At 41.4% G+C, this 22,971-nt stretch overlaps 1 protein-coding gene across 1 annotated transcript in view; it reads left to right on the top strand.

Annotated features, from left to right (window-relative positions):
* The first annotated feature begins 965 nt into the window (after window positions 1-965).
* LOC122742070 (annexin A8) overlaps window positions 966-22,971 on the top strand; it is a 34,900-nt gene continuing 12,894 nt past the window's right edge. The window contains exons 1-10 of the mRNA XM_043986052.1: window positions 966-1,092; window positions 1,224-1,269; window positions 7,594-7,684; window positions 9,429-9,523; window positions 12,678-12,791; window positions 13,190-13,280; window positions 15,598-15,677; window positions 15,968-16,027; window positions 18,904-18,997; window positions 20,975-21,070. Coding sequence (XP_043841987.1) covers window positions 1,249-1,269; window positions 7,594-7,684; window positions 9,429-9,523; window positions 12,678-12,791; window positions 13,190-13,280; window positions 15,598-15,677; window positions 15,968-16,027; window positions 18,904-18,997; window positions 20,975-21,070 — 742 coding nt within the window. The 5' untranslated portion in view covers window positions 966-1,092; window positions 1,224-1,248. The remainder of the gene's footprint in view (window positions 1,093-1,223; window positions 1,270-7,593; window positions 7,685-9,428; window positions 9,524-12,677; window positions 12,792-13,189; window positions 13,281-15,597; window positions 15,678-15,967; window positions 16,028-18,903; window positions 18,998-20,974; window positions 21,071-22,971) is intronic.

The following is a 22,971-nucleotide window of genomic DNA, read 5'->3' as shown; positions in this document are numbered from 1 at the left end:
TATCAGGCCCCCTTCTTTATATATCTCCAAGGCACAAGTAAAGACTGTACAAATATTCTATGGGTGAAGAGAAAGCTAAAAACAGCACAAACTTAACTCTGGAATCAAGACTAGAAACTATAACCCTGACACCTCAGTTCCCAGTGGAGGGTGTGGCCTTGCAATCAAAAGGGTTGGTTAAAACACGGGCTGGGGGAAGAGAGGAATGTCATTGAATCTTGGCTGATTAGTTAAAATAACTAGAATATACCATTTCCAAGCAACTAACTAATAACCATTCACATGAATATTATGTAGGCATTATGTCTTTTTAACTCATCTGATCTTCAGAATGAGCCAGTGAGATAAGCAGAGCAAAGAGCATTATCCCCATCCTGTAGATGAGAAATCTGAGCCTCAAAACTGTTGAATGACTTGCCCACAGTCACACAACTAGAAAGGGGAGGAGCTAGAGCAGACCCAAATCTTCTGATTCCCAAATCAGGATTCTTTCCCCTACACCAGCCATTTATTGTGTGGCACTGATCAGTACATTGTTGCAGTTGTTCTCATGTCATTTCAGGTGCAGAATAATGTCAATCAATGGATTGTATATGGTCCCACCCCCCCCCCATTAAACTAAAAACTCCTGAGGAACAGGGACCAAATAAGACCTAGCTTTGTTTCCATCCCTCACTGACAAGCTAGAAAAGTTGGGTTTTAGGACCAATCAGATAATAAAGGTGAATTCTGGTCACTTCACTCTGGATATAAGTCTCTTGATCCCTATCACAAAGGAGTTGGATTTAGGCAGGCTCTGCTCTCCCTTTATTCTTTGGGGCGCCATTCTAAATAGGAACATTTCCCAATAGCCACTATGTTTGATCACCTGATTTAAAGCTTTGGGTTTTTCAAACTGGGGCAATTATTTGGCAGTGAAGTCATTTCTGAGAAACAGGCCCAGCCTCTTTGAAGGGTGTGCCTTGGGAGAAGTATAGAAAGGAACTAACTGCCTGTCCCAAACAGGAGTAGAGCTGGCTAGCTGATTACGGTCCTGTGTCCGCATAGTCCAAAGAAACTCACCCCTTTGAGACAGATTTTTTCTACTTGCAGGTTAGTTGAAGGAAGGGGTAGGGGTGGGGGTGAGGGTGGGAGCATCCTACACATGTGCCATAATCCTAAAAGTGTATAGCTGCAGTCTAGATAATGCTGTTTTGCATTTTTTTTCTCCTCTACTTCACCAGGGAAAGGGGCACTGGACTGAGGACAATGGCCTGGTGGAAAGCTTGGGTAAGTCAATAAAATGTTGGTGTGAAAATGGCTTCAGTGGCATCTGATAAAGATTCCTTAAATTCCCAGGAAAATAGAAAATAGAGAGTTTACCATTTACTCCTGCTTTTTAATTTAATTTAATTTAATCCAGTTACCACATGAACTGAAAGAAGTAAGAATGGAGTTGGCTTTCTCCTTGTGGGAGGGATTTGTACTGAGCCATTCTTGCCCTTTTGCCCAATCACCTTGTGCTTGATATTTTTCTGGAGTTAGGGGTGAAAGAGGAAATAGGGTGAAGCTAAATGTCCCATATGGCTCCCAAGTCCCTGACTTCACTCTCTTTATCAAAAGCAGAAATTCTTAGCCGAGGGTCCAGGACCTTTTTTTTTAATATTTGGAAAACTTTATTTCACTGTAATTTGTTTTCTTTGTAATTCTATGTATTTTTATTTTATGCATTAAAAACATTATTCTGAGAATGGGTTTACAGGCTTCCCCATATTGCCAAAGGGGTCCAAGACACACAGAAAAATATTAAGAATCATTGGATAAAAAGAATCCATTTGAATAACTGGAATAGGGATCTGCAATGAAAATTGTTCCTGTCCTCCATTTCTTCCAGTAGTGAGCACATCTTGTCTAAAATCTGTTAGGCTATGGTAGGTTGAGCCAGACATGAGCTCCAGAGGTTATCTAGGCAAAAGGCTATGCCTCTTTTTTAAGAAAGTCTCATGCAAACCAAGAGGCTATAATTTAAATAATAGGTTGTTTTCATATTGCATTTTATGGCTATAAAGCTCTGTACTTAATGTTATCTCTTTGGATGCTCAGGCAGGTAGCAGTATAAGTTTTCTTAGACCCTGGGTAAGTCACTAAACCTCTCTGAGCCTCAGTTTCCTCATCTGTAAAATGTGGTGATTAGACCTCTAAAGTCCCTTTCCAGATCTCATTCTGAGATGCCTTATTTGGCGGATAAAGAAAATGAGCTCAGAAAGGTAGAGGTAAAAATCCAAGGAGCTTTTACTGTTTGAGAGGCAGAAGAGACTATGGGTAAAAAGAGTTAGCCTTGCAGGCAGGAAGGACTGGGTTCAAATCCCACCTTTGACTCATATTGGCTGGATGACCCGGGGCAAGTCAGTTAAGACCTTTAACCTCTCAGTGTCTCCCAGCTAACTTTCTAAGACAACGTGGAGAAAGGAGGCATTGATCTGCATTAGCAGGGGGAGTTTCCTCATCAGTGAAATCACCTGTTCAGTTCAAAGACTGGACCCTGAGGTCTGCTAAGTATCCCTGGACGCAGAAAAGATCTGTGTAGATCAGAAGAAAATCAGGGATAGAACTAGAAAGGATCTTAGAAATTATCTGATCCAACCCCCTCATTGATTTTGCAGAGGAGGATATTATGGCTGAGTTTAAGTGATTTGCCCAAGGTCACCTAGGTAGTATCAAAGTTAGGATCTGAGAACCAGGTTCTCTGACTCCAAAATTACTGAACCATGCTACCTCTGGCCACAACCCATGTTGGAAGTTCATGCCCAGACCTGTGCTTCCTTCTTATTTAATAAGATTCTGTGTCTGTGTCTGTGTCTCTGTCTTTGCCTTTGACTCTGTTTTTCTCTGTCTCAGTCTGTATCTCTGTCTTTCTCTGTGTCTCTGTCTCTCTTTGTGGGTGTGTCTCTCTGTCTCTTTCTCTGTGTGTCTCTGTGTCTCTGTCTTTCTGTCTCTGTGTCTCTCTGTCTCTGCGTGTGTCTCTCCCTCCCTCCCTCTTCTTTCCCTTCCTTCCTTCTCCCTCTGTATTCCTCCCTCATGTCTCTCTTATTCTGCCCCACTGCAGCCTTGTTTGGTGGTTTGGGTATTTTTTACTAGCTTATATTCACTTAAGAGGGAAGACAAAGAGACAGATGATCTTCTTTGTAATCATTATTAAAGACATTGTTAATGTGTGTAGACATGCTTGGCTGAGTCATATTTATTCTATAAAATATTCCTGCTTGGATAAGCCTCTAAAACCTTGGGAAATTGCTAGTGCCTATGTCTATTACTATCTTTAGCTAGTTGCTTCACATAAAAGACTAAGAGGTTTTATGAAAAATTTATTTGGCACAATAGGGATGAAAAATTGGGAGCTTTCAGTTTTGGTCTGTTAAGTCATACTTCTCTGTAAATTCCAGATTCCTGTCTCACTCCACCCACAGGCTCAAAGTCTTTTTAGTATTAACCTTGAAAATCTGTAAGACAGCTCAACTGAGTCATCAGCCCCAGCCCCTAGTCTCCAGCTTCCAGAGAAGAGAATGCCAACACTGATGGCTCTCCATTGGCTGGTCGCCCAAGGAAGTCTTTGCAATGGCCCTTGCAGTCTAGATATTCTTCCCCAAAGAACAGGACTCTATTCTAAATGAGATAGAGGAAAACCCCACCCTGCCAGCCTTTTCCCAGACTAAGTAGAGAAAAGAATTGTGGGCCAGCCAACATTCCTGAGGGGAAAGGAAACAGGGAGTGTCAAGAACACCTTTCTGAGACAGAGTTCTTAGGCAATCTTTGTGGCCAGGGGAATAGAGTAGGAGGACGATAGCACCAGACTGACTGTTCCCATCCCTTTCTCTCTATAACAGACACCAAGCACACCAACACACCCTGACACACCTGGAACATGCCACAGTACCACACCCACCATGAACACCACCCCAAATAGCACCTAACCACCTCATCGACCGTACACACACAAAACATGAAACATGCAATGTGCCATAAATAAACCACTTTCACACCTGGACACACCCTACCTCTACTCCATTGACCCACCAACACTAACAGAGAGACACAAGCCTACACACACACACACACACACACACACACACACACACACACACACACACACACACTCGTATTCCTACAGGATGGAGCAACAACCAAGACAGATGAGGAAAGGAGCTCTTCAGATGCATCATCTCTAGAGCTGGAGTCAGATGACCGGTTTCAGTTCTACTTCTTACTAGCCATCTGACCTTCAACAAGTCATTGTCTCTTGAGTGTCAGTTTCTTCGTCTTTAAAATGGAACTGAAAATACCTACCGTGCCTACTGAAGCAAGTTGTTGTGAGGGTAGAAATGAGATGATATATTTGAAAGTGCTCTAAAAACCATAGAGAAAAAGCAGAGTAAAGTACAGTGGTTTTCAATAAAACAAGGTCTATTCCGAGACCAAGCACTGAATAAAATATGCAAGTAGGCTCTTTCTCTGTCAGGATGCTGCATATAATTCAGGGTCTCTCTTGATGGGATAATGGCTCCTTTAGCACAATTTCCAAAAGGACTTCATATCCTGCTATTTTAAAAACCACTCTCCCAATTTATCTGTGACAAAAGGATTTTTAACCCAATGAGAGAATCAAAAAACAATTGAATCCATCAAGCATTTATTAAGCATCTACTAAATGCTAGGCAGGTAAATAGCACAATAGAGAGAGTCCAGGGCCTGGAGTCAGAAAGACCTGGGTTCAAATTCGACCTCAGATGCTTACTAGTTGTGTGACTCTGGACAAGTCACTTAACCCTGTTTGCCTCAGTTTCCTCATTTGTAAAATAAGCTGATGAAGGAGTTGCAAACCACTCCAATATCCTTGCCAAGAAAATCCTAAATGGGGTCATAAAGAGCCAGATACAACTGAAACTGAACAACAACAAAACTAAATGAAAGCCACTAGACTAGAAGCTGAGTGAGAAATAGAGATGAGCAAGACAGAGACTGTCTTCAAGGTACTTACTGCCTGGCAGGTTAGACAAAACACTTAAATAACTGTAATCAAAATATTACATTGTCCGGGGGCAGCTAGGCAGCACACCGGCCCTGGATTCAGGAGGACCTGAGTTAAAATCTGACCTCAGACACTTGATACTTACTAGCTATGTGACCCTGGGCAAGTCACTTAACCCTCATTGCCCCACAAAAAAAATTATATATATATATATATATATATGTCTTACGTTGTTTATGTCTTTTTTGTATAGTTACTGTGGTCTAGGAGGGCTGCTAAGAAGTTAAGAGTGTTTCTGACTAGACAGCACTAAAGAGGATTTCATGATGGTATATAGTAGTTAGGGAGCCAGCCTATAAGTCAAGACAGACTTGGGTTCAAATCCTGCCTCTGATACATACTGCCCATGTGACCCTGAACAAATCACTTAACTTCTAGCGGTGCAGGTGTTAATCTGTATTGGAAGAAGGGGTTCCTTGTGCCAATGAAATTACTAGTCCTGTCCAAAAAAATGCTTCATGAACAGGATGGCAGTTGACATAGACGTTTAAGGAAGGATGAAACTTTGACAGAAGGAGATCCGTGTTGTAGAAGAGAGTGGGGTTCCAAATATAGAGAATAGAATGACAAGAGACACAGAAGTAGGAATGTGAGAGACAGATCCATAGAACAGGGAGTTCCATCTGGCTGGAAAGTACAATATGTCAGTGAGGAGTAGTGGGGGGGGGGTAAGGTAAAAAAGATGGGCTGCAGTCAGATTATGGATAGCATTGAATACATCTAAAGAGCATGGCCGCTCCAAGATTTTGAACAGTGGAGTAACAATATCCGGATTGTGTCTAAGAATATTTCTGCCCTGGTCACAGAGGCCCTCTATTAGCCTCAGCATCCTCTGCTAGCCTCACAAGGGTGTTGGTACATTTGGAGAGCATCAGTGTTCAGAAAGGTGAGCTGATCTGCACCATCCTGCTTGATGACTGGGATGGGGCTCAGTAAAAGGTGCTAAACACTGATGAATGCAATGATGTCAAAAAGGCAAAATACAAACATCTGAGAAACAGTCCCAAATTAAAATGTTGGAATTTAAGATACTCCTTGGAGGGTTAGGTGAGCTGAAACTGGATTCAAGAAAACTTGGATCCAATCCAGCCTCAGATACTTACTGTGTGACCCTGGACAAGTCATTTAACCTGTGCCTCAGTTTCCTCATCTGTAAAATGGGGGGTGGTAATAACAGTACCTACCTCCCAGGTGGTTGTGAGGACAAAATGAGGTAATATTCGTAAAGCACTTTGAAGAAAATGTCTTGTAAATACTAGTTACTATTATGTTAAGGGTCTGGAAAAGAATTGTGTTATCTGCAAAAGAATGTCTTTGAGACTCTGAAATGACTCCCCAGACTTGACCCATAGATACTACTGGAAATTACCTGGGGAACTTTTTTCCATTTTAGGACTGGAAGGAATGTCAGTATGTCACTCTCATTCCACATGCAAAGAAGTGAGGCCATGCTCAACAGGTTATACCCTTTAGGTAGGCAGGTCTTTCCATTATCTCATTGTTGTTGAGTTGTGCCCAATTCTTCATGAACCCATTTGGGGTTTTCTTGGCAAAGATACTGGAGTGGTTTTTTCATTTCCTTCTCCAGGTCATTTTACAGATGAGGACACTGAGGCAAGCAGGGTTAATTGACTTGCCCAGGGTCAGACAGTTAGGAAGTGTCTGAGGCCATATTTGAACTCAGGAAAGATGAGTCTTCTTGATTCCAAACCCAAAGCTCTATCCACTTCACCACCTAGCTGCCTCCATTATCTTAGTACTTTGGCAATTTGCTTCCCCTGAACATCACTTCGTTCCCCAGAAGGTAAATGAAGTGTGGAGGGAATTGCTATTCAAACCATCCATTCAACAACCACTTACTAAGTACCGAAACTATGTCACACTGTGTTATGTGCTGGAAGAGCCACAGAGCTTAGCTAAGACATGGTGCCTGCCTTCCAGAAACTTTCAGTCTAGTAGGGAGATAAGATACAAACACAGAGAACCGTAATACATGGAATTACCTCCTAAGCATATTAAAGTTGGAGAACAAAGTACCATAAGAGTTCCAAAGGGAAAGACCCAAAGGATCAAGGAGATGGGGATTGGGGATTGGAGCAGGAAAGCAGAGGAGGAATGAAAGGGCAAGTAGAACAGAAACTCCTTGTGAATGAGCACCAGTTGGTTTTTGTCCTTCTGTTCCCAGCACCAACCATGGTGCCTGTTGTTTGGTAGGTATTTAATAAATATTTGTTGAATAGAGTATGAAAGGCACATCTGAGTAAAAAAGGTGAGGAAGGAAAATTAATTCAAGTCTTCTCCTCCCTCCTGAAAGGAGCCTTGTGGGTGCTAATGGGAGGGGAAGGAACGCAACTATTTCCAAGGAAGAGGCCAGGCTCCCACCATGACTGGGACTTGCAGGTTCTTTGTTTATTGAATACCCTGGAGTATACTGGATACTAGACCAAACGCCTCTGAGACATAGCTTCTGATGGCAGGGCTGATCTGGCTGTAACCAGAAATGATGAGGTGATTTATTGTTCTCCCAGGTTGAACAAGAAGGTGTCACTGTGAAGGGAAGCCCCCACTTTAACCCTGACCCTGATGCAGAAACACTATACAAGGCCATGAAAGGAATAGGTAAGTTGTCGACCAAGTCATACCTCCTTTGAAAAAATTGTTTATAAGGTAATTTTAAGTGTTTTTATTTGTTTTCTTTTTTTTTCCGTGGGGCAATGAGGGTTAAGTGACTTGCCCAGGGTCACACAGCTAGTAAGTGTCAAGTGTCTGAGGCCGAATTTGAACTCAGGTCCTCCTGAATCCGTTGGTGCTTTATCCACTGCGCCACCTAGCTGCCCCTATTTGTTTTCAAAGAAATAACTTATATAGAAATGCAGCATGGGGATAATAGAGAACCCACCTTGGACAAGGAACCAAGGAAGGTATGGATTTAAATCCAGCCACACCACATGCTGGCTGGGTGATTCTGGGCAAGGGGCTTTACCTCTTTGGGCCCTTGGGCAAGTGTCTAAGATAAGAAATTGCAGGGCAGTTGATCTGCTTTGATCAAGAGTTTCCCAATATAAGGATGAAATCAACAATTATTGTATCAAGTTGACTTAGAAAGGAAAGATTAATATAAACTTATGGAGGGATATACATGTGTATATACATATATATGTATATATATATATATATGCCCATACATATATACATATATAAGGGTGGTCCAAAAGTCACAATGTTTTTCATAATTTGGGGGGGAATTCTTTATTTTTTGCCATTTACAAGACTTGATTTTTCACACATAATGTAAATTCATTTCCTATATATACTGTATATGATGCTATAGTATTATGAATTTAAAAAACAAAAAATAAATTTTTTAAATATTGAAACCCTTCGTGACTTTGGGCCCACTCTGTACATATTTATATACTCATATACATAATTATATATACATATATACATGTACATATACAGATACCTACATATATACTGCATGTGTATACATGCACATAAACATATGTGTGCATATATATACACACATACCTATATATATCTATGCATATACATTTATATATATATGTACACATAAGGTCTTCTCATTCTGAAACCATTTTTCTTTCTATAGAACACCAATTTCTGATGGATCCAGGGACCTTTTCTCCTTGCCTGATGTAGTTAAAGCAACCTAGGTCTGTAGGAGATCTTTAAAAATCAGTACTGGGGCAGCTAGGTGGTGGTGCAGTGGATAACACACCAGCCCTGAATTCAGGAGGACCTGAGTTCAAATCTGGACTCAAGACACTTGACACTTACTTAGCTGTGTGACCCTGGGCAAGTCACTTAATCCTCATTGTCCTGCCCCCCCAAAAAAATCAGTACTGACTACTCCAAGCTGATTTTGCAGTAGCCTTGACTAGACATGTGGGGCTAAATCAATCAATGACTCAATAAGCATTTATTAAGTGCCTACTTTGTGTTCAGTTCTGAGAATAATACAAAGGCATAGATGGAATAGCCTCAGACCTCAAGGAAACAACATGTATGTCTATACACATAGAAAAAAACACCATATACAATATGTACTAGTAGGAGGAGTTGTCCAGGAAGGCCAAGAGGTGATGTCTGAGCCAAGTCCTACAGGATTGCTCACAGCATCATCTGGTCCTTGGCGTTCTGCAGCTGGGAGTAGAAAACTGTGCCTATAAAACTCGCAAATGACTGGTGGTTCTGAGTGATTCATTGAGAAGACTGCCAAGATGTGGGTGTTCGCACCTGGGCAACGTCTCGCAGGTTGTTTAGCTGCTAGGCAGGGCATCAACACGGAGGCTCTGCTTCCAACATCATATGTAATCAAAACTTTACGTGTCCTCAACAGGGACCAATGAACAGGCCATCATCGACGTCCTCACCAAGAGGAGCAATGCACAGCGGCAACAGATCGCCAAAGCGTTCAAGGCTCTGTATGGAAAGGTAAAGAAAGGACACCTGATAGCCCGGCCAGTCACTGAGCTCTAAACTCACTTCCCTCACCAGCCCAGGAAGGCAGTGCTGGTGCCACACAGGGTGTCCAGAGAGACCTGAGTTCCAATAATATTTCTGACACATGGGGAGCTCTGACCAGGAAGCACTAAACTGTGGGGAAGCAGCACGGGTGTAAATTCTGGTTTTGTCACTTTCTCTCTCTGACCCTTTGGGCAATTCATAACCTCTCTGGGCCTCAGTTTCTTCATCTATAAAACAGGAATAATCATAACAGTATTGTCAGCTGTAATCCTGAATTCAGGAAGAACTGAGTTCAAATATGGCCTTGTGTGACCCTGAGCAAGTCATTTAAATTCTGTCTGACTCAGTTTCCTAATCTGTAATAATAGCACCTACTTCCCAAAGTTGCTGTAAGGTTCAAATGAGATAATATTTGCATATCTTAAAGTCTATATAAATGTTATTATTATTATTATTATACTAAATTGCCTGGTTACCTACTTGGGTAGCACAGCTCTGTGTTGGAACAAAAGGAGCCAAGTCAGATATGGTTATGTCCACAGACTTTAGCTCTGAGTCTATAAAATGGAAATAATAACTCCTTTACTAGTTCTGACCTTAAATTCAGGAAGACCTGAGTTCAAATCTGACCCCAGACACTTACTAGCTGTGTGACCCTAGGCAAGTAATTTAACCTCTTTCTGCCTCAGTGTCCTCATCTGTAAAATAGGGATAATAATACCGAACTCCCAAGGTTGTTGTAAGGATAAAATGAGATAATATTCGTAAAGCCCTTTGCCAATCTGAAAGCACTATATAAATGCTAGCTACTAAAACTACTACTATTATCATATATAAAGAGCTTTGCAAATCATCATCATCATTTTGCCTGGTAATGAAGGTTAAGTGACTTGCCCAGGGTCACACAGCTAGTAAGTGTCAAGTGTCAGAGGCCAGATTTAAGCTCAGGTCCTCCTGAATCCAGGGATGGTGCTTTGTCCACTGCGCCACCTAGCTGCCCCCAGAGCTTTGCAAATCTTAAAATGCTATTATAATAAAATATAATATAATATAATTATGTATTATAATATGTAAACTATTATTATGATTAGTGGAGGAAGTAGGTTAGAAATCTCAGAAAGGATGTTGCTATATCCAGATAATACACAGTCTCCTTTATCTCAAGCATTGTATTTGGAGAGTTCATAATCCTGTACCCTGCTAATATAGCTAATGGCCCAAAGGTAGTGTGGAACCTTTAGTGCCTTCTGTTGCTGAGTCTTTTCAATCATATCTGACTCTCCATGACCCCAGTTAGGGCTTTCTTGGCAAAGATACTGGAGTGGTTTGTCATTCCCTTCTCCAGCTCCTTTTACAGATGAGGAAATTGAGGCAAACAGGATTAAGTGATTAGCTCAGGGTCATTCAGCTAGTAAGCATCTGAGGCCAGATTTGAACCCAGTTCTTCCTGACTTGAGTGCAAGCACTCAATCCACTGCACCATCTCACTGTCCCTTACTACCTTTAGTAAAATAAATAGAGGTCCAGTGTTGGAAAAAAGATACCTGTATTCAAGCCCTACCTCTAAATGGGACTGGCCTTGTGACTCTAGAAAAGTCACTTAACTTTTCACTAAATCTATAATTACCAATGTCTTTCCTGGACAAAAAAAAAAAATAGGTAATGTTTATGATGTCAGTCTATCTCAGAGCTGAAGAAAATCGATGTTTCTCTTTTTTGTCTCAGCTGAAGTGGAGAAGGGAAGAAAGTCACCCTGGTACAATGGAGAGCAGACATTGTATAACATTAATGATCCCTATAGCTCAATGATCCCCCAAACTACCAATAAGACTCTCTCCTTTCCTACTGAGTGGAATTCCAAGGGTCCTTTGGCAATGAAGAATAACAACTTACATTGCTCTAGAGTTTTAAGGTTTGCAAGGTACCTTATGTAATGATTGGAATGACGCCACCTACTGGAGACTTGCTGTGGGAAAGCTCCACCATGAGGAAAATGCCTCAGAGGCATTGTGGCTTTTCCTTGGCGTCAGGAAATGACGTTTGCTCATGGGTGCTGTCTATCAAGGCTACCAGCCAATCAACTTGAGGAGCCTCCTATGGTCTGGGAGGAGACAGGAAGGAGGAAAGGGAGCCTGCGCAGAGAGTGCTGGGGCTTTTTGGCTTCCTGACTTGATGGTGGTGGTGGCAGAGGACTTCACAGGAAATTTGAGGAAAGATAGGAATGCCAGGCTGTTAGAATTCTGTTCTCAATCTTTTTCTTTCTATTTTCCAATAAACCCTTAGAAACCTAAACTCGTTTTATCAGTGATTTTTAGTCAGTTTCCCCCAAAACTGGGGGAACAGATTAGAATCCACATTTAGAATCTTAAATTACACACTTATATGCATTTGATCCTCACAACAACCTGAGGGATAGATGCTCTTATTATTCCCATTTTACTGATGAAGAAACTGAGACTAAGAGAAATTACGTGACTTGCCTGGGGCCACTCAGAGAGGAAGTTTTCCATATAGGATTCAAGTCTTCCTAACTCCAAGTCTAGCACTCTATCCATTACTCAGCCTAGCAGCCTCAATCTAAATATCTGCTTTTGGGAGAGTGTCATAAGAAACTAGGATCTGTACAAAAAGGCCTGATTCTGCTTCCCTCTGCATTCATCCCCTCCCTGCCTGTCTCCCTTTCAGATTTGCTACAGTCCCAAGTTCCTTTTGTGGAGTGGTCCAGGACTGTCCACTGGTAGAGGTCCCTAAGAGAAAAAAAGGCTGACTCACACGTGTTGAATGGAGAAATAATAAAGAGGATAGGAGGTCAAAGAAACACTAAGAAGGACTGGAGAAGAGGCACGAGAGACTTGAGGGGCACCACTCTAGCTAATAAAGTTGGATGTTATACGGCGCTCCATCCACTTGTTTGGCTAATGTTAGTGATTCCTAGGGCTCCGTGTTCCCCCTAACTGGAACATGTGAACTAGAGGAATCTGAGCAATACGGTCCTAAGCAGAGAGAAGAAAGGGGATGAGCTAGCAAGGTTTCTTTTCTAAAAACGGGCTATGACAAAGAAATCTACATGAGGCAGGTTGTCTCTGCTGAAGCATCTTCTTACACTCTATCTTTACACCAGGATCTGACCGAGACCTTGAAATCTGAACTGAGTGGCAATTTCGAGAGACTCATCATCGCCCTCATGTACCCCCCGTACAAATACGAAGCCAAGGAATTACATGATGCCATGAAGGTAACTCAAGCATTGTCGAACGAGGCTTTAGCTTTCGACAAGGAAGAGGAGTGTTCAACCTTATGCATCTTCCACAGCAGGCAGTTAGTAAATGTTTGCCATCAGATGGGAGCATTGACGTTGTCTCTTGTTTTCAAACAACATACTTTATAAAATTACCGACCCTGTGGAGCCGTAAATGCAAAAGAAAAGCACACTTTAATTTGCCAAGCCCAGGAAACACATTAAATTTGAAAAAACACACACAATTCTGACTCATTGAAATCTATCCATGCACAATACTCTTCCATAGTCCCCCTGAGAACCCATTTCTTCCATTGCCCTCACAGTCTGACTAAAGGCTGTTGTGTTTTATTTGCTAGAGGTTAATCTTATGTGGAATTCCTTTCTCTTCCCAGGGTATAGGAACCAAAGAGGGTGTCATCATTGAGATCTTGGCATCTCGGACCAAAGTCCAACTTAGAGAAATCATGAGAGCTTACGAGGAAGGTAAGAATCATTGCAGCTGTGCCATTGGGATCTCATGTAACAGATTCATATGGCAGTTACTGAAGGGAATTCGCCAATTCGCTAGTTTAGTAGCAATGGAGACAAAGATGTGGGGAGATGGAAGGGCCATCCACTGTCAAGAGTATAAGACACTCTGGGGCAGCTAGGTGGTGCAGTGGATAGAGCACTGGTCCTGGATTCAGGAGGACCTGAGTTCAAATTCGGCCTCAGACACTTGACACTTACTAGCTGTGTGACCCTGGGCAAGTCACTTAACCCTCATTGCCCCCATTTAAATATATATGTATATATGAGTATAAGACACTCTGGAGACATGAAGACCTATATGACCTGGAGCAGCTATCTCCCAGTGTTCTAGTAGTCATCTCAAGACATCTTGAAAAAATGAAGTCGTTGCAGTACCCTCCCAAACTTGGAAACTTTGCAAACAATCTTGGCATCAGAAGAACTTCCTGACCTGCCTTTTACATAAATAGAAAAGCATAGAATGTTGACTCTTGGAGGAAAATTTAGATATCATCTAGCCCAATACTCTTTTTATTTACAACAAATTTGCTTACATATATTGCATCAGCTATTTTTTCATTGGGTTTTTTTTTTTTACAGAAATTACATTTTCCCAAGTAAATTGCAAATTGTTCTCAAGAGTTCTTTATATTCATTACTGTATTTGACATCCACTGGAGGCTATTTGTGTATTTTAAATGGTCTTCCTACAGTGCTTATTTGATTTTTCTCATTAATAACAGTTTTTCTAGAAGGAAAAAAGATGAGAGTTAAAATGGTTTTCTTTACCAGGGCAGTGGGAATGTAAGGGCTGCTTTGAATTACTAAGAAGTTGATTTGTCATTGTCATTCAGCCATTCAGTTGTTTCTGACCCTTTATGACCCAGTGGGCTATACTGTCTATAGGGTTTTCTTGGCAAAGACACTGGAGTGGTTTGCCATTTCGTTCTCTAGTAGACTAAAGCAAAAGAGATTCAGTGACTTGCCCAGGGTCATACGGCTTGTAAGTGTCTAAGGCCAGATTTGAATTCAGGTCTTCCTGACTCCGGGCCCAGCACTGTATTCATTGAGCTGCTTCCTGTTTGTTTTGTTTTGTTTTGTTTTGTTTTGTTTTGTTTTGCTTTTACAGACTAACAGCTTATAACACATGCAAATGATAAAGTCTGTGCTCTACCCCACAGCCCTGTAAAGAAAAGAGAACTAAGAAGAAAGCCATAGACAAATCTTAGGGAAAGCTTGCCTAACAGGAGTCAGAAATACAATACAAGTAGCCTAGGTAGGCCTATACAGACCAACTTTGATAAGAAGGGAGTGTTGTAAACAAAAGTCGCAGATGTGATGGTATTCATGGCAAGAGTAGAAAGGGTGATGAACTCCCCAAGAAGCCACTCTTGAACTTGTCATGGTAGTAGAGAGATCTGGCCAAATAGTCATGATATCATAGGGCAGGAAGGCACCTCAAAGGCCATATGATCTAAGTCTCTCATTTTACAGATTAAGAAACTGAGGGTTAGGGAGGGTATGTGACTTGGCCCAAATCACATTTCTAGAGAAGCCAATGGACTTTGCATCTGGATATGAGAAAATGTGTGCATGAATCCATATCAAGGGTTCTCTCTATTGTGACATGACCAGAAAGATTTTGCCACCCATCAATACTGTAATAAGCAGTACAACGCATTCAGCATTGCCGCCTACTTGAATTTGGAGTCAGATGACCTGGATTCAAATCCTGACTGTTTTACTTCTTAGTTCTACAACATTAAGCAAATCACTTAACCTCTCCAGGTTTCAGTTTCCTTATCTTTAAAATGACTAGATGTAGGGGCAGCTAAGTGACACAGTAGATAGAGCACTAACCCTGGAGTCAGGAGGACCTGAGTTCAAATCTAGCCTCAGACACTTGACACTTACTAGCTGTGTGACCCTGGGCAAGTCACTCAACCCCAATCGCCTCACCCAAAAAAAAAAAACAAATACAAAAAAATGACTAGATGTTCAAATGTTGTCTCAGACATTTACTAGCTGTGTGATTTTGGACAAGTCACTTCACTTCTCAGCCTCAGTTTCCTCATCTGTAAAATGAAAGGGTTAGTCTCAATGGCTTCTATAATCCTTTCTTGCTCTAAAGCTATGATACCTCAGGCCCTACTCATTCTACATCCTGTATTTGCTCCAGGCATACTTACCTCACAAGGTCATTTTATCTCGGGGAAAGTGCTTTGACATTTTAAAGCTCCATACAAATTTGAATGAATATTAATAACCCTCCTGAGTTTCTGCCTTGCAGAATATGGTTCCAACCTGGAAGACGATATTAAATCAGACACCAGTGGATACCTGGAGAGAATCCTGGTCTGCCTCCTGCAAGTAAGAATGGGTTTATTTTTCTGATGTCCCCAAGGCAACTACACAAGGGTCCACAAGTCTGGTTCCCTGAGATAGACCTGGGTTGGAAAGCAGAGTCACAGCAGTCAGCAGCAGAGAAAAAACCTTGCATGATTCCCATGACAGGAGGAATGGGACAGCAGCACAGACTTATTCTGCCACTAGAGGGCAGCCAAGGGGAGGAATGTAAGGCTCAGACTTTGCCTCATGTCTGATCTGGGGGAAAGGAGAGATTCTACTGCCTTATAGAGCTACTTTGTTTCCTCTCTCAGGGCAGCAGAGATGATGTGAGTGGTTTTGTGGATCCAGGAATGGCACTCCAGGATGCCCAGGTAAACTTTTAGTTATTAAATGCATTCTTTTTATTATTCTGAATTTATCAAACACCAGAAAATATGAGCATTTCCATATGCAAAGAACAGAAAAAGAGGATTGTACACAAAAGTTCAAGCCTCTATTACATACAACTTGAATTTTTTTAAGTACATTTAGCATGTTAGTTTCAAAGCTATACCATTTGTCTATGTTCCCCTCTGAACTACCTTCTGTCTTCTTCTGGTCATTTTATTTTATTGCTTCCTTCATGCTTTTATCATTCTTTCATTTATTTATTTGCTTGTTTACTTATTTATGTACTCATTTATTTATTTATATGTTTGTTTATTTATTTGTTTGTTTATTTGTTTTGCCCAAGTAAGCTTAAAGGGACCTCAGAAGCTATCTAGTCCAACCTAAATGAGCCCCACCATTGCTTCCCTAGACATAAAAATTTCCCTATACCCTTCTCTCTCTCTGTCTCTCTGTCTCTCTCTGTCTCCTTGTCTCTCTCTTTCTCTGTCTCTGTCTCTGTCTCTGTCTCTCTCTCTCTCTCTCTCTCTCTCACACACACACACACACACACACACACACACACACATGCCCTGTTTGCCTACCACTTCTACCACTTCTCACCCAGGCCCTGGAAAATTGGAACTATGTTGGAACCACACCCCATTGCAAATGGAAACTGAAACATTCAACTCCTTTTGAGTCTGACCAGTGTTTTTGTGAGAAGGGGTTAGAATGATGTTATCTACTTGGAATTCTTGGGAAAAAAGAAATAAAGTCCTCAACAGACAAAATTTGAAATTTGTTCCCCTATATGTCACTGTCCCCTGGAGGATTTGAACTATCACTCTATTATCACAAAATAAACACTTAAGGGACACCGAGAAAGGAATTTTCTGTCATCTAAAATACAAGCATTTATAAAAATAACTATTCCAAAGTGTCTCATCTCATCCCATGCATGTTGGGAATTAGGCTACTGCCTCTCTTGCCTAACCCTCTAGGCCCAACCTAACACTGAAATAAACGTCCCAATGTCTACAGTTGAGGTCTCTTCTGTCACTGAATTGGGAGCACATTTTCTGTCATTCCATTCCAATATCTAAACCAAGAGAGCTGGGGAAAGAAAGTGGAAGTGAACTACCTCTTTCTTATTGGTTAAATAAGGGAATGCCTGAGTTGTTCCAATTTGATTTGTTTGTTTGGACCAATCTGTCATTATAGGGAGACTCCAATTGAGAAAACTCCCTCTACCAATGGACATTCAAACTTGTTCTACATCTTAAATCTTGTCACTTGGCTTGGATCACTGGGAGGTTACAGGACTTGTCCAGGGTCACATAACTGGTATGTGTCAGAGGTGGGACTTGAACCCAGGTCTTGTGACTCTGGGGCTTGCCCTCTACTACATCAGGCTGCCTCTAAACCTTTCATATTATAATTTTAGATTCCCATGGGACAATGTCTGAAAGAATATACATAGATGTGGGACAGCTAGGTGGCACAGTGGATAAAGCACCAGCCCTGGATTCAGGAGGACCTGAGTTCAAATCTGGCCTCAGACACTTGACACTTACTAGCTGTGTGACCCTGGGCAAGTCACTTAACCCCCATTGCCCCACAAAAAAATAAATAAATAATGTACATAGATACCTACTTAGAACCTAAGAATAATAAAGGAGGGAGGAATTTTAGAGGTCATTAAGTCCAACCTTCTCATTTTATAGATGAGACCTATTGAGGGGAAGTGACTTGCCTAATCAAAGAACTGGGACTAGCAACCAAGTCTTCTGATGGCCAGTCCAATTCGAACTGCCTCTTTTGCGTGCTGATGGCAAAACCTTTAAGAATGCAGGGTAACCTCCACACCACAGTGAGACACTGAAGTGAGGCTTTTGTGAGGTGGGGGACGGGGAAGCAGAAGAAAATACTAAAGGAAGAATCATTCTGTCTTCTTTCTGTCATCCCTTATCACTGTCCTATCCAAGTCAAAAAGCAGGCTTGGTTCTTTTTTCATCTTTCCAAACATAGCTTAAAGGGGCAGTGAGGTGGTACAGTGGATAAAGTGCTGGACTTGGAATCAGGAAAATTCATCTTCATGAGTTCAAATCCAGGCTTAGACACTTGCTAGTTGTGTGACCCTAGACAAGTCACTTAACCCTCTTTGCCTCAGTTTCCTCATCTGTAAAATGAGCTAGAGAAGAAAACAGCAAATCATTCCAATATTTTTGCCAAGAAAACACCATTTAGGGAAGAGTTGCACACAACCAAAATGACAGAACAACAACAATATATTTTAAAACAGCTTCTTTTGTTGTCCCTAGTATCCATCACCAATCTCAGTTCACTCAGAGATTTAGCACACCTAGTGCCATTTTTACAAAGTTATTCCTTATTATACATTGTTTATCACCTTCCTTGCTTCTCTCTTCTAGATGTGGCTTTTAAAAACCTACATTGGCCAGTGCATGCCCTCTGCATCCACAATGATCACTTTTTGGAGGGGGGGGGCGGGGAAGTCAATAAGGGTTAAGTGACTTGCCCAGGGTCACACAACTAGTGAGTGTCAAGTGTCTGAGGTCAAATTTGAACTCAGGTCCTCTAGAATCCAGGGCCAGTGCTTTATCCACTGCACCACCTAGCTGCCCCCACACTGATCACTTTTTTAAAGTTCCACCAATTTCAATTCACAGAACAAAACAAGAATTTCTAGAACACTTACTCCTATAACAAAATCAGTTCTGTTTTTACCTCCATTGATCCTCACTCAAACGCTCTCTACCATAATACTTTCCTCTTTCAGTTTCTGGCTTTTCTCACAAATGTATATTGTTAGGGCTGACTTAAGCACATTGTAAATAAACGTTATTTGTGCCCTTAGGACCTCTATGCAGCTGGAGAAAAGATACGAGGGACTGATGAGATGAAATTTATCACCATCCTTTGCACCCGGAGTGCCACACACTTGATGAGAGGTACAAAGAATTCTTTGTAGTGTTTTCACACTCCCATAGTCAGTCAACAAGCATTTCTTCAGTGCCCAGCACTGTGATAACTAAGCCTTTATAGAGTTCTCCGTGAGCCTTGCTTTGGCTCTGGACAAGTGGCTTTCAAACCTCGAATCTCTATCACATCCCGCTTCCCACATGAACCACATCAGGAGAGGATGACCCTAAAATAAATAGAAACTGATGCATTCAGTCCCTTATAGCTGGCCAGTGTCTATATAGGAATGGATTAGAACTATTTTACCCACTCAGAATTCCTAGAACAATGGAACTAAAATTTCCAGCTCTTATTCCCATTTATCATCAAAGAATTAAGTCAGCAAGAAGGGGGAAACGTTAGAGCTCTGGGCTTGAGACCAGGATGATCTGAGTTCAAATCTAGTCTCAGACTGTGTGACCCTAGACAAGTCACTTAACTTCTCCCTCTCAGTGTCAGTTTCCTCATCTGTTAAATGATGGGGTTGGACTAATAGCCTCCAAGATCCTTTCCAGCTCTAAATCTGGGATGCTAATGCTTGTTCTTCATCATGTGGTGAATAAAAACTTATGGGGTCACCCTATAATTGTCCCAAGTGTTAGGGAATTTAGCTGGGATTTATAATATATTTATTTATTACTTAGAAATTAGAGGCTACTGCACTAGTTTGGGGGTATTAGACATTTATTAGAGTATATTAAATATTAGTAAAGAGATAGAGCACATGGCTCAGAAAGTTAAGAAGCCCTACATACCTAGGATAGAGGGGAAAGAGAAAGCAGCGTGGGAGAGGGAAGAGAGTGCCGAAAGAGAAAGAAACCCCTCTCCAGGGTTTTTAACCTGTCTCAGGTAGAGGTGGGTCACTCCACTTTGATCCAAGCTAATTGACTGGTAACATTCAAGTCCATCGATTGACATGACTTGAAGGTGGTCTTAAGTAAGTTAACTTCCTTTAGTTAGTAAGGAAGGTTGATCTACATTTCCTTTTAAATTCTCCTTACTCTGGGCTGGCCCTGCAAAACCAGCCAGAGTTCCTATGTATGTGTGTATGTGTGTGTGTGGGGGGGGGGGGGGTTCTGAGTCCCCAAAACACCCTATTATTAATAATTTTATCACAATCATATCAACCTGGAAAGGTTAAGGACATTCACAAATCATCTCAGTTTCCCTTCACTGTCTATTAAGGAATCTATCATCTGTCAAAGCACCTGATTTTTTGTTTCATTTTGCTTTTATTTTCACTCTCTCTCATCTTTGCAGGAGGTGGGGAGGTCAAATTGCCAATGATATATGGGGGGGTTAAGAAATAGAAACATATTTAGAGCTAGAAGGGACCTTAGAAGGTCATCTTATCCAACAACTTATTTTACAAACGAGAAAACAGAAGCCCAGAAAAGTCAGGGGACTAAGCTAAGGTCACACAGCTAGTAAGTCCTGGAGATGGGACTCCAATCCCAGCTTCCTTGACTCTAGAGCCAACGCATTTTCCACTATACCAGGCTGTCATGTAAAGAGCTTCACGCCTGGACTCAGGAGACACAAGTTTGACTCCTGACTCTTATTTTTACTAGCAGGTGACCATCTGGCACTAGAACGGAAGGAAGCTAGGAATTCTGGGAGGCAGAAGTGAACATGGAACATGTTCCAAGGATGGGTGTAGACCAGGGACTAGAATGTATCATAAGTGATGAGGAATAATGTGCCTGTAAACATTATACTAACTGGCAGACATTTCTGCTTAATTTTGTGTTTCTATTCATTTATTATTCTTTCAATAAGTTTATAACAAAATAATCTAATGCCTATACTTTTATAAGCCTTTTGGTACAATTAATTTCACAAATTGGAGAAGAGGGATCCTTTGTTAGACCCCAGATTGTGATCTTTGGTTTGGAATTATCTATCGCAGTCCTCTTCCCTCAGAGAGTCTTGTGACCAGCATTATAATACCTACTCTTTCCACACAGTGTTTGACGAGTACCAGAAAATTGCCAACAAGAGCATTGAAGACAGCATTAAGAGTGAGACCCATGGCTCCCTGGAGGAGGCGATGCTCACTGTGGGTAAGGCATTTGGAGAGTCTCAATAATTGTCCACACGCCCCATGGTCTTCAGACTGAAGCTGCTTCATGAAGGCTGTGTCTACTTGGGTCCAGTAGTGGAGACAAGAGTAGAGATCACAGCATTCAAGCCAATTCAGCAAATATTTATTAAACCTGGTGTAGTGGGTATAGAGTTGGCCTTGAGATCTGGCACATCTGGGTTCAAGTCCCACCCCTGATAAATATTGTCTGAGTGATTATAGACAAATTATCCTCATCTAGGAATTCTCTAAGTCAGTAAAATCCCAGGTCCAGTCCCTCTCCATATATACCAAGCACTGTGCTAGACACTGGATACACTGAGACAAAAAAAAAAGTAGTCCTTGTCCTCAAGTGGTTTACATTCTACTTGTGCGGAGATAAGTAAATACAATGTTCTGCCCTCTGAGACGAGACAGAACAAATCTAATTTCTCTTCCACATCACTACCCTTCAAAATGTCTTCTAATTTTACACATGAAATGGAATGATCTATTTGCCCTTGGTCATACAACTAGCTGAAGGAAGGAAGGAAAAGCATTTCTTAAGTACCTACTATGTGCTAGACTCCCCATGCTAAGCACTTTACAAATATTATCTGGTTTGACCCGCATAGCAACCCCGGGCGGTAGGTGCAAGTATTATGGCCACTTTACAGATGAAGAAACTGAGACTGAGAAATTCATTCTTGCCCAAGGTCATACAGCTAGTAAGCGCCTACAGGATGATTTGCTCTCTAGTCTCGCTAATTCCAGTTGCCGCTTTCTTTCCACTGAGCCACTTGATTTCTCGCCTCAGTTCAGTGCCCCTTTCACTATGGTATGAAGACTTCAGATCAGACGGGAGAAATTAGGCTTAATTTGCTCTAGAGTTGAAGTCAGATGATTAGGTCTAAGTCCTGAATCTATCACAAACGATTTAGCCAGATAGACTCCAAGCTCTCTTAGCGTTCTAAGTGTCTGTGACTGCCTAATTTATATAATATATTCTAAGGTGAATGGATATTTTAAAATATCATTTTTTAAAACTGATGTTATGAGGGACCATAGATGTGGAGCATTTCACATACTTTCTAACTTCCATCAATCACAAGAATTCATCAAACATGTACTATATACCTGACACTATACTAAGTGCTGGGGATACAAAGAAAAAGTAAGATCTGACCTTGCCCTCAAAGAGCTGACATTCCAACAGAGGAGACAACATGTAAACAGGAGCATATGTTACATACAGAGTAATTGCAAAGAATTGCTCTTTTTTTCTCTCTTGCTTTATTCTTCAAGGGCTCATATGGGCGGGGAGGAGGATTATATTTTGAAATAAAAGTGATACAAAAACAAACAATGCCAATACGAATTAAGAATTTTTAAAGTGTGTCAATGGTGTGGGTTTAAAAAAAAAAAGGACTGAGGGGCATCTAGGTGGCACAGTGGATAGAGCACCAGCCCTGGATTCAGGAGGACCTGAATTCAAATCCAACCTCAGGCATTTAACACTTACTAGCTGTGTGACCCTGGGCAAGTCACTTAACCCCAGTTGCCTCACCAAAGGGGGAGAAAAGGACTGAGTTGGGGCAGCTAGATGGCGCAGTGGATAGAGCACCGGCCCTGGAGTCAGGAGTACCTGAGTTCAAATCCGGCCTCAGACACTTACTACTTACTAGCTGTGTGACCCTGGGCAAGTCACTTAACCCCAATTGCCTCACTAAAAAAAAAAAAAAAAGGACTGAGTTGGAAAAGAAAACACAGATGTGTGTTTGTCATAAATTTCACAGGTTGAACTAAAGACCCTCAAATTCCCTATGCCTCTCCAAACCTTGAACTAAAATCCAATAGGTCTTAGTGCCTGTGATCCCACTGGAACCTCCCAGCAGAGTACTG

This window comes from Dromiciops gliroides, chromosome 2, assembly GCF_019393635.1.
Source record: "Dromiciops gliroides isolate mDroGli1 chromosome 2, mDroGli1.pri, whole genome shotgun sequence".
Taxonomy (NCBI): domain Eukaryota; kingdom Metazoa; phylum Chordata; class Mammalia; order Microbiotheria; family Microbiotheriidae; genus Dromiciops; species Dromiciops gliroides.
This window is presented reverse-complemented; position numbering and strand designations above follow the sequence as displayed.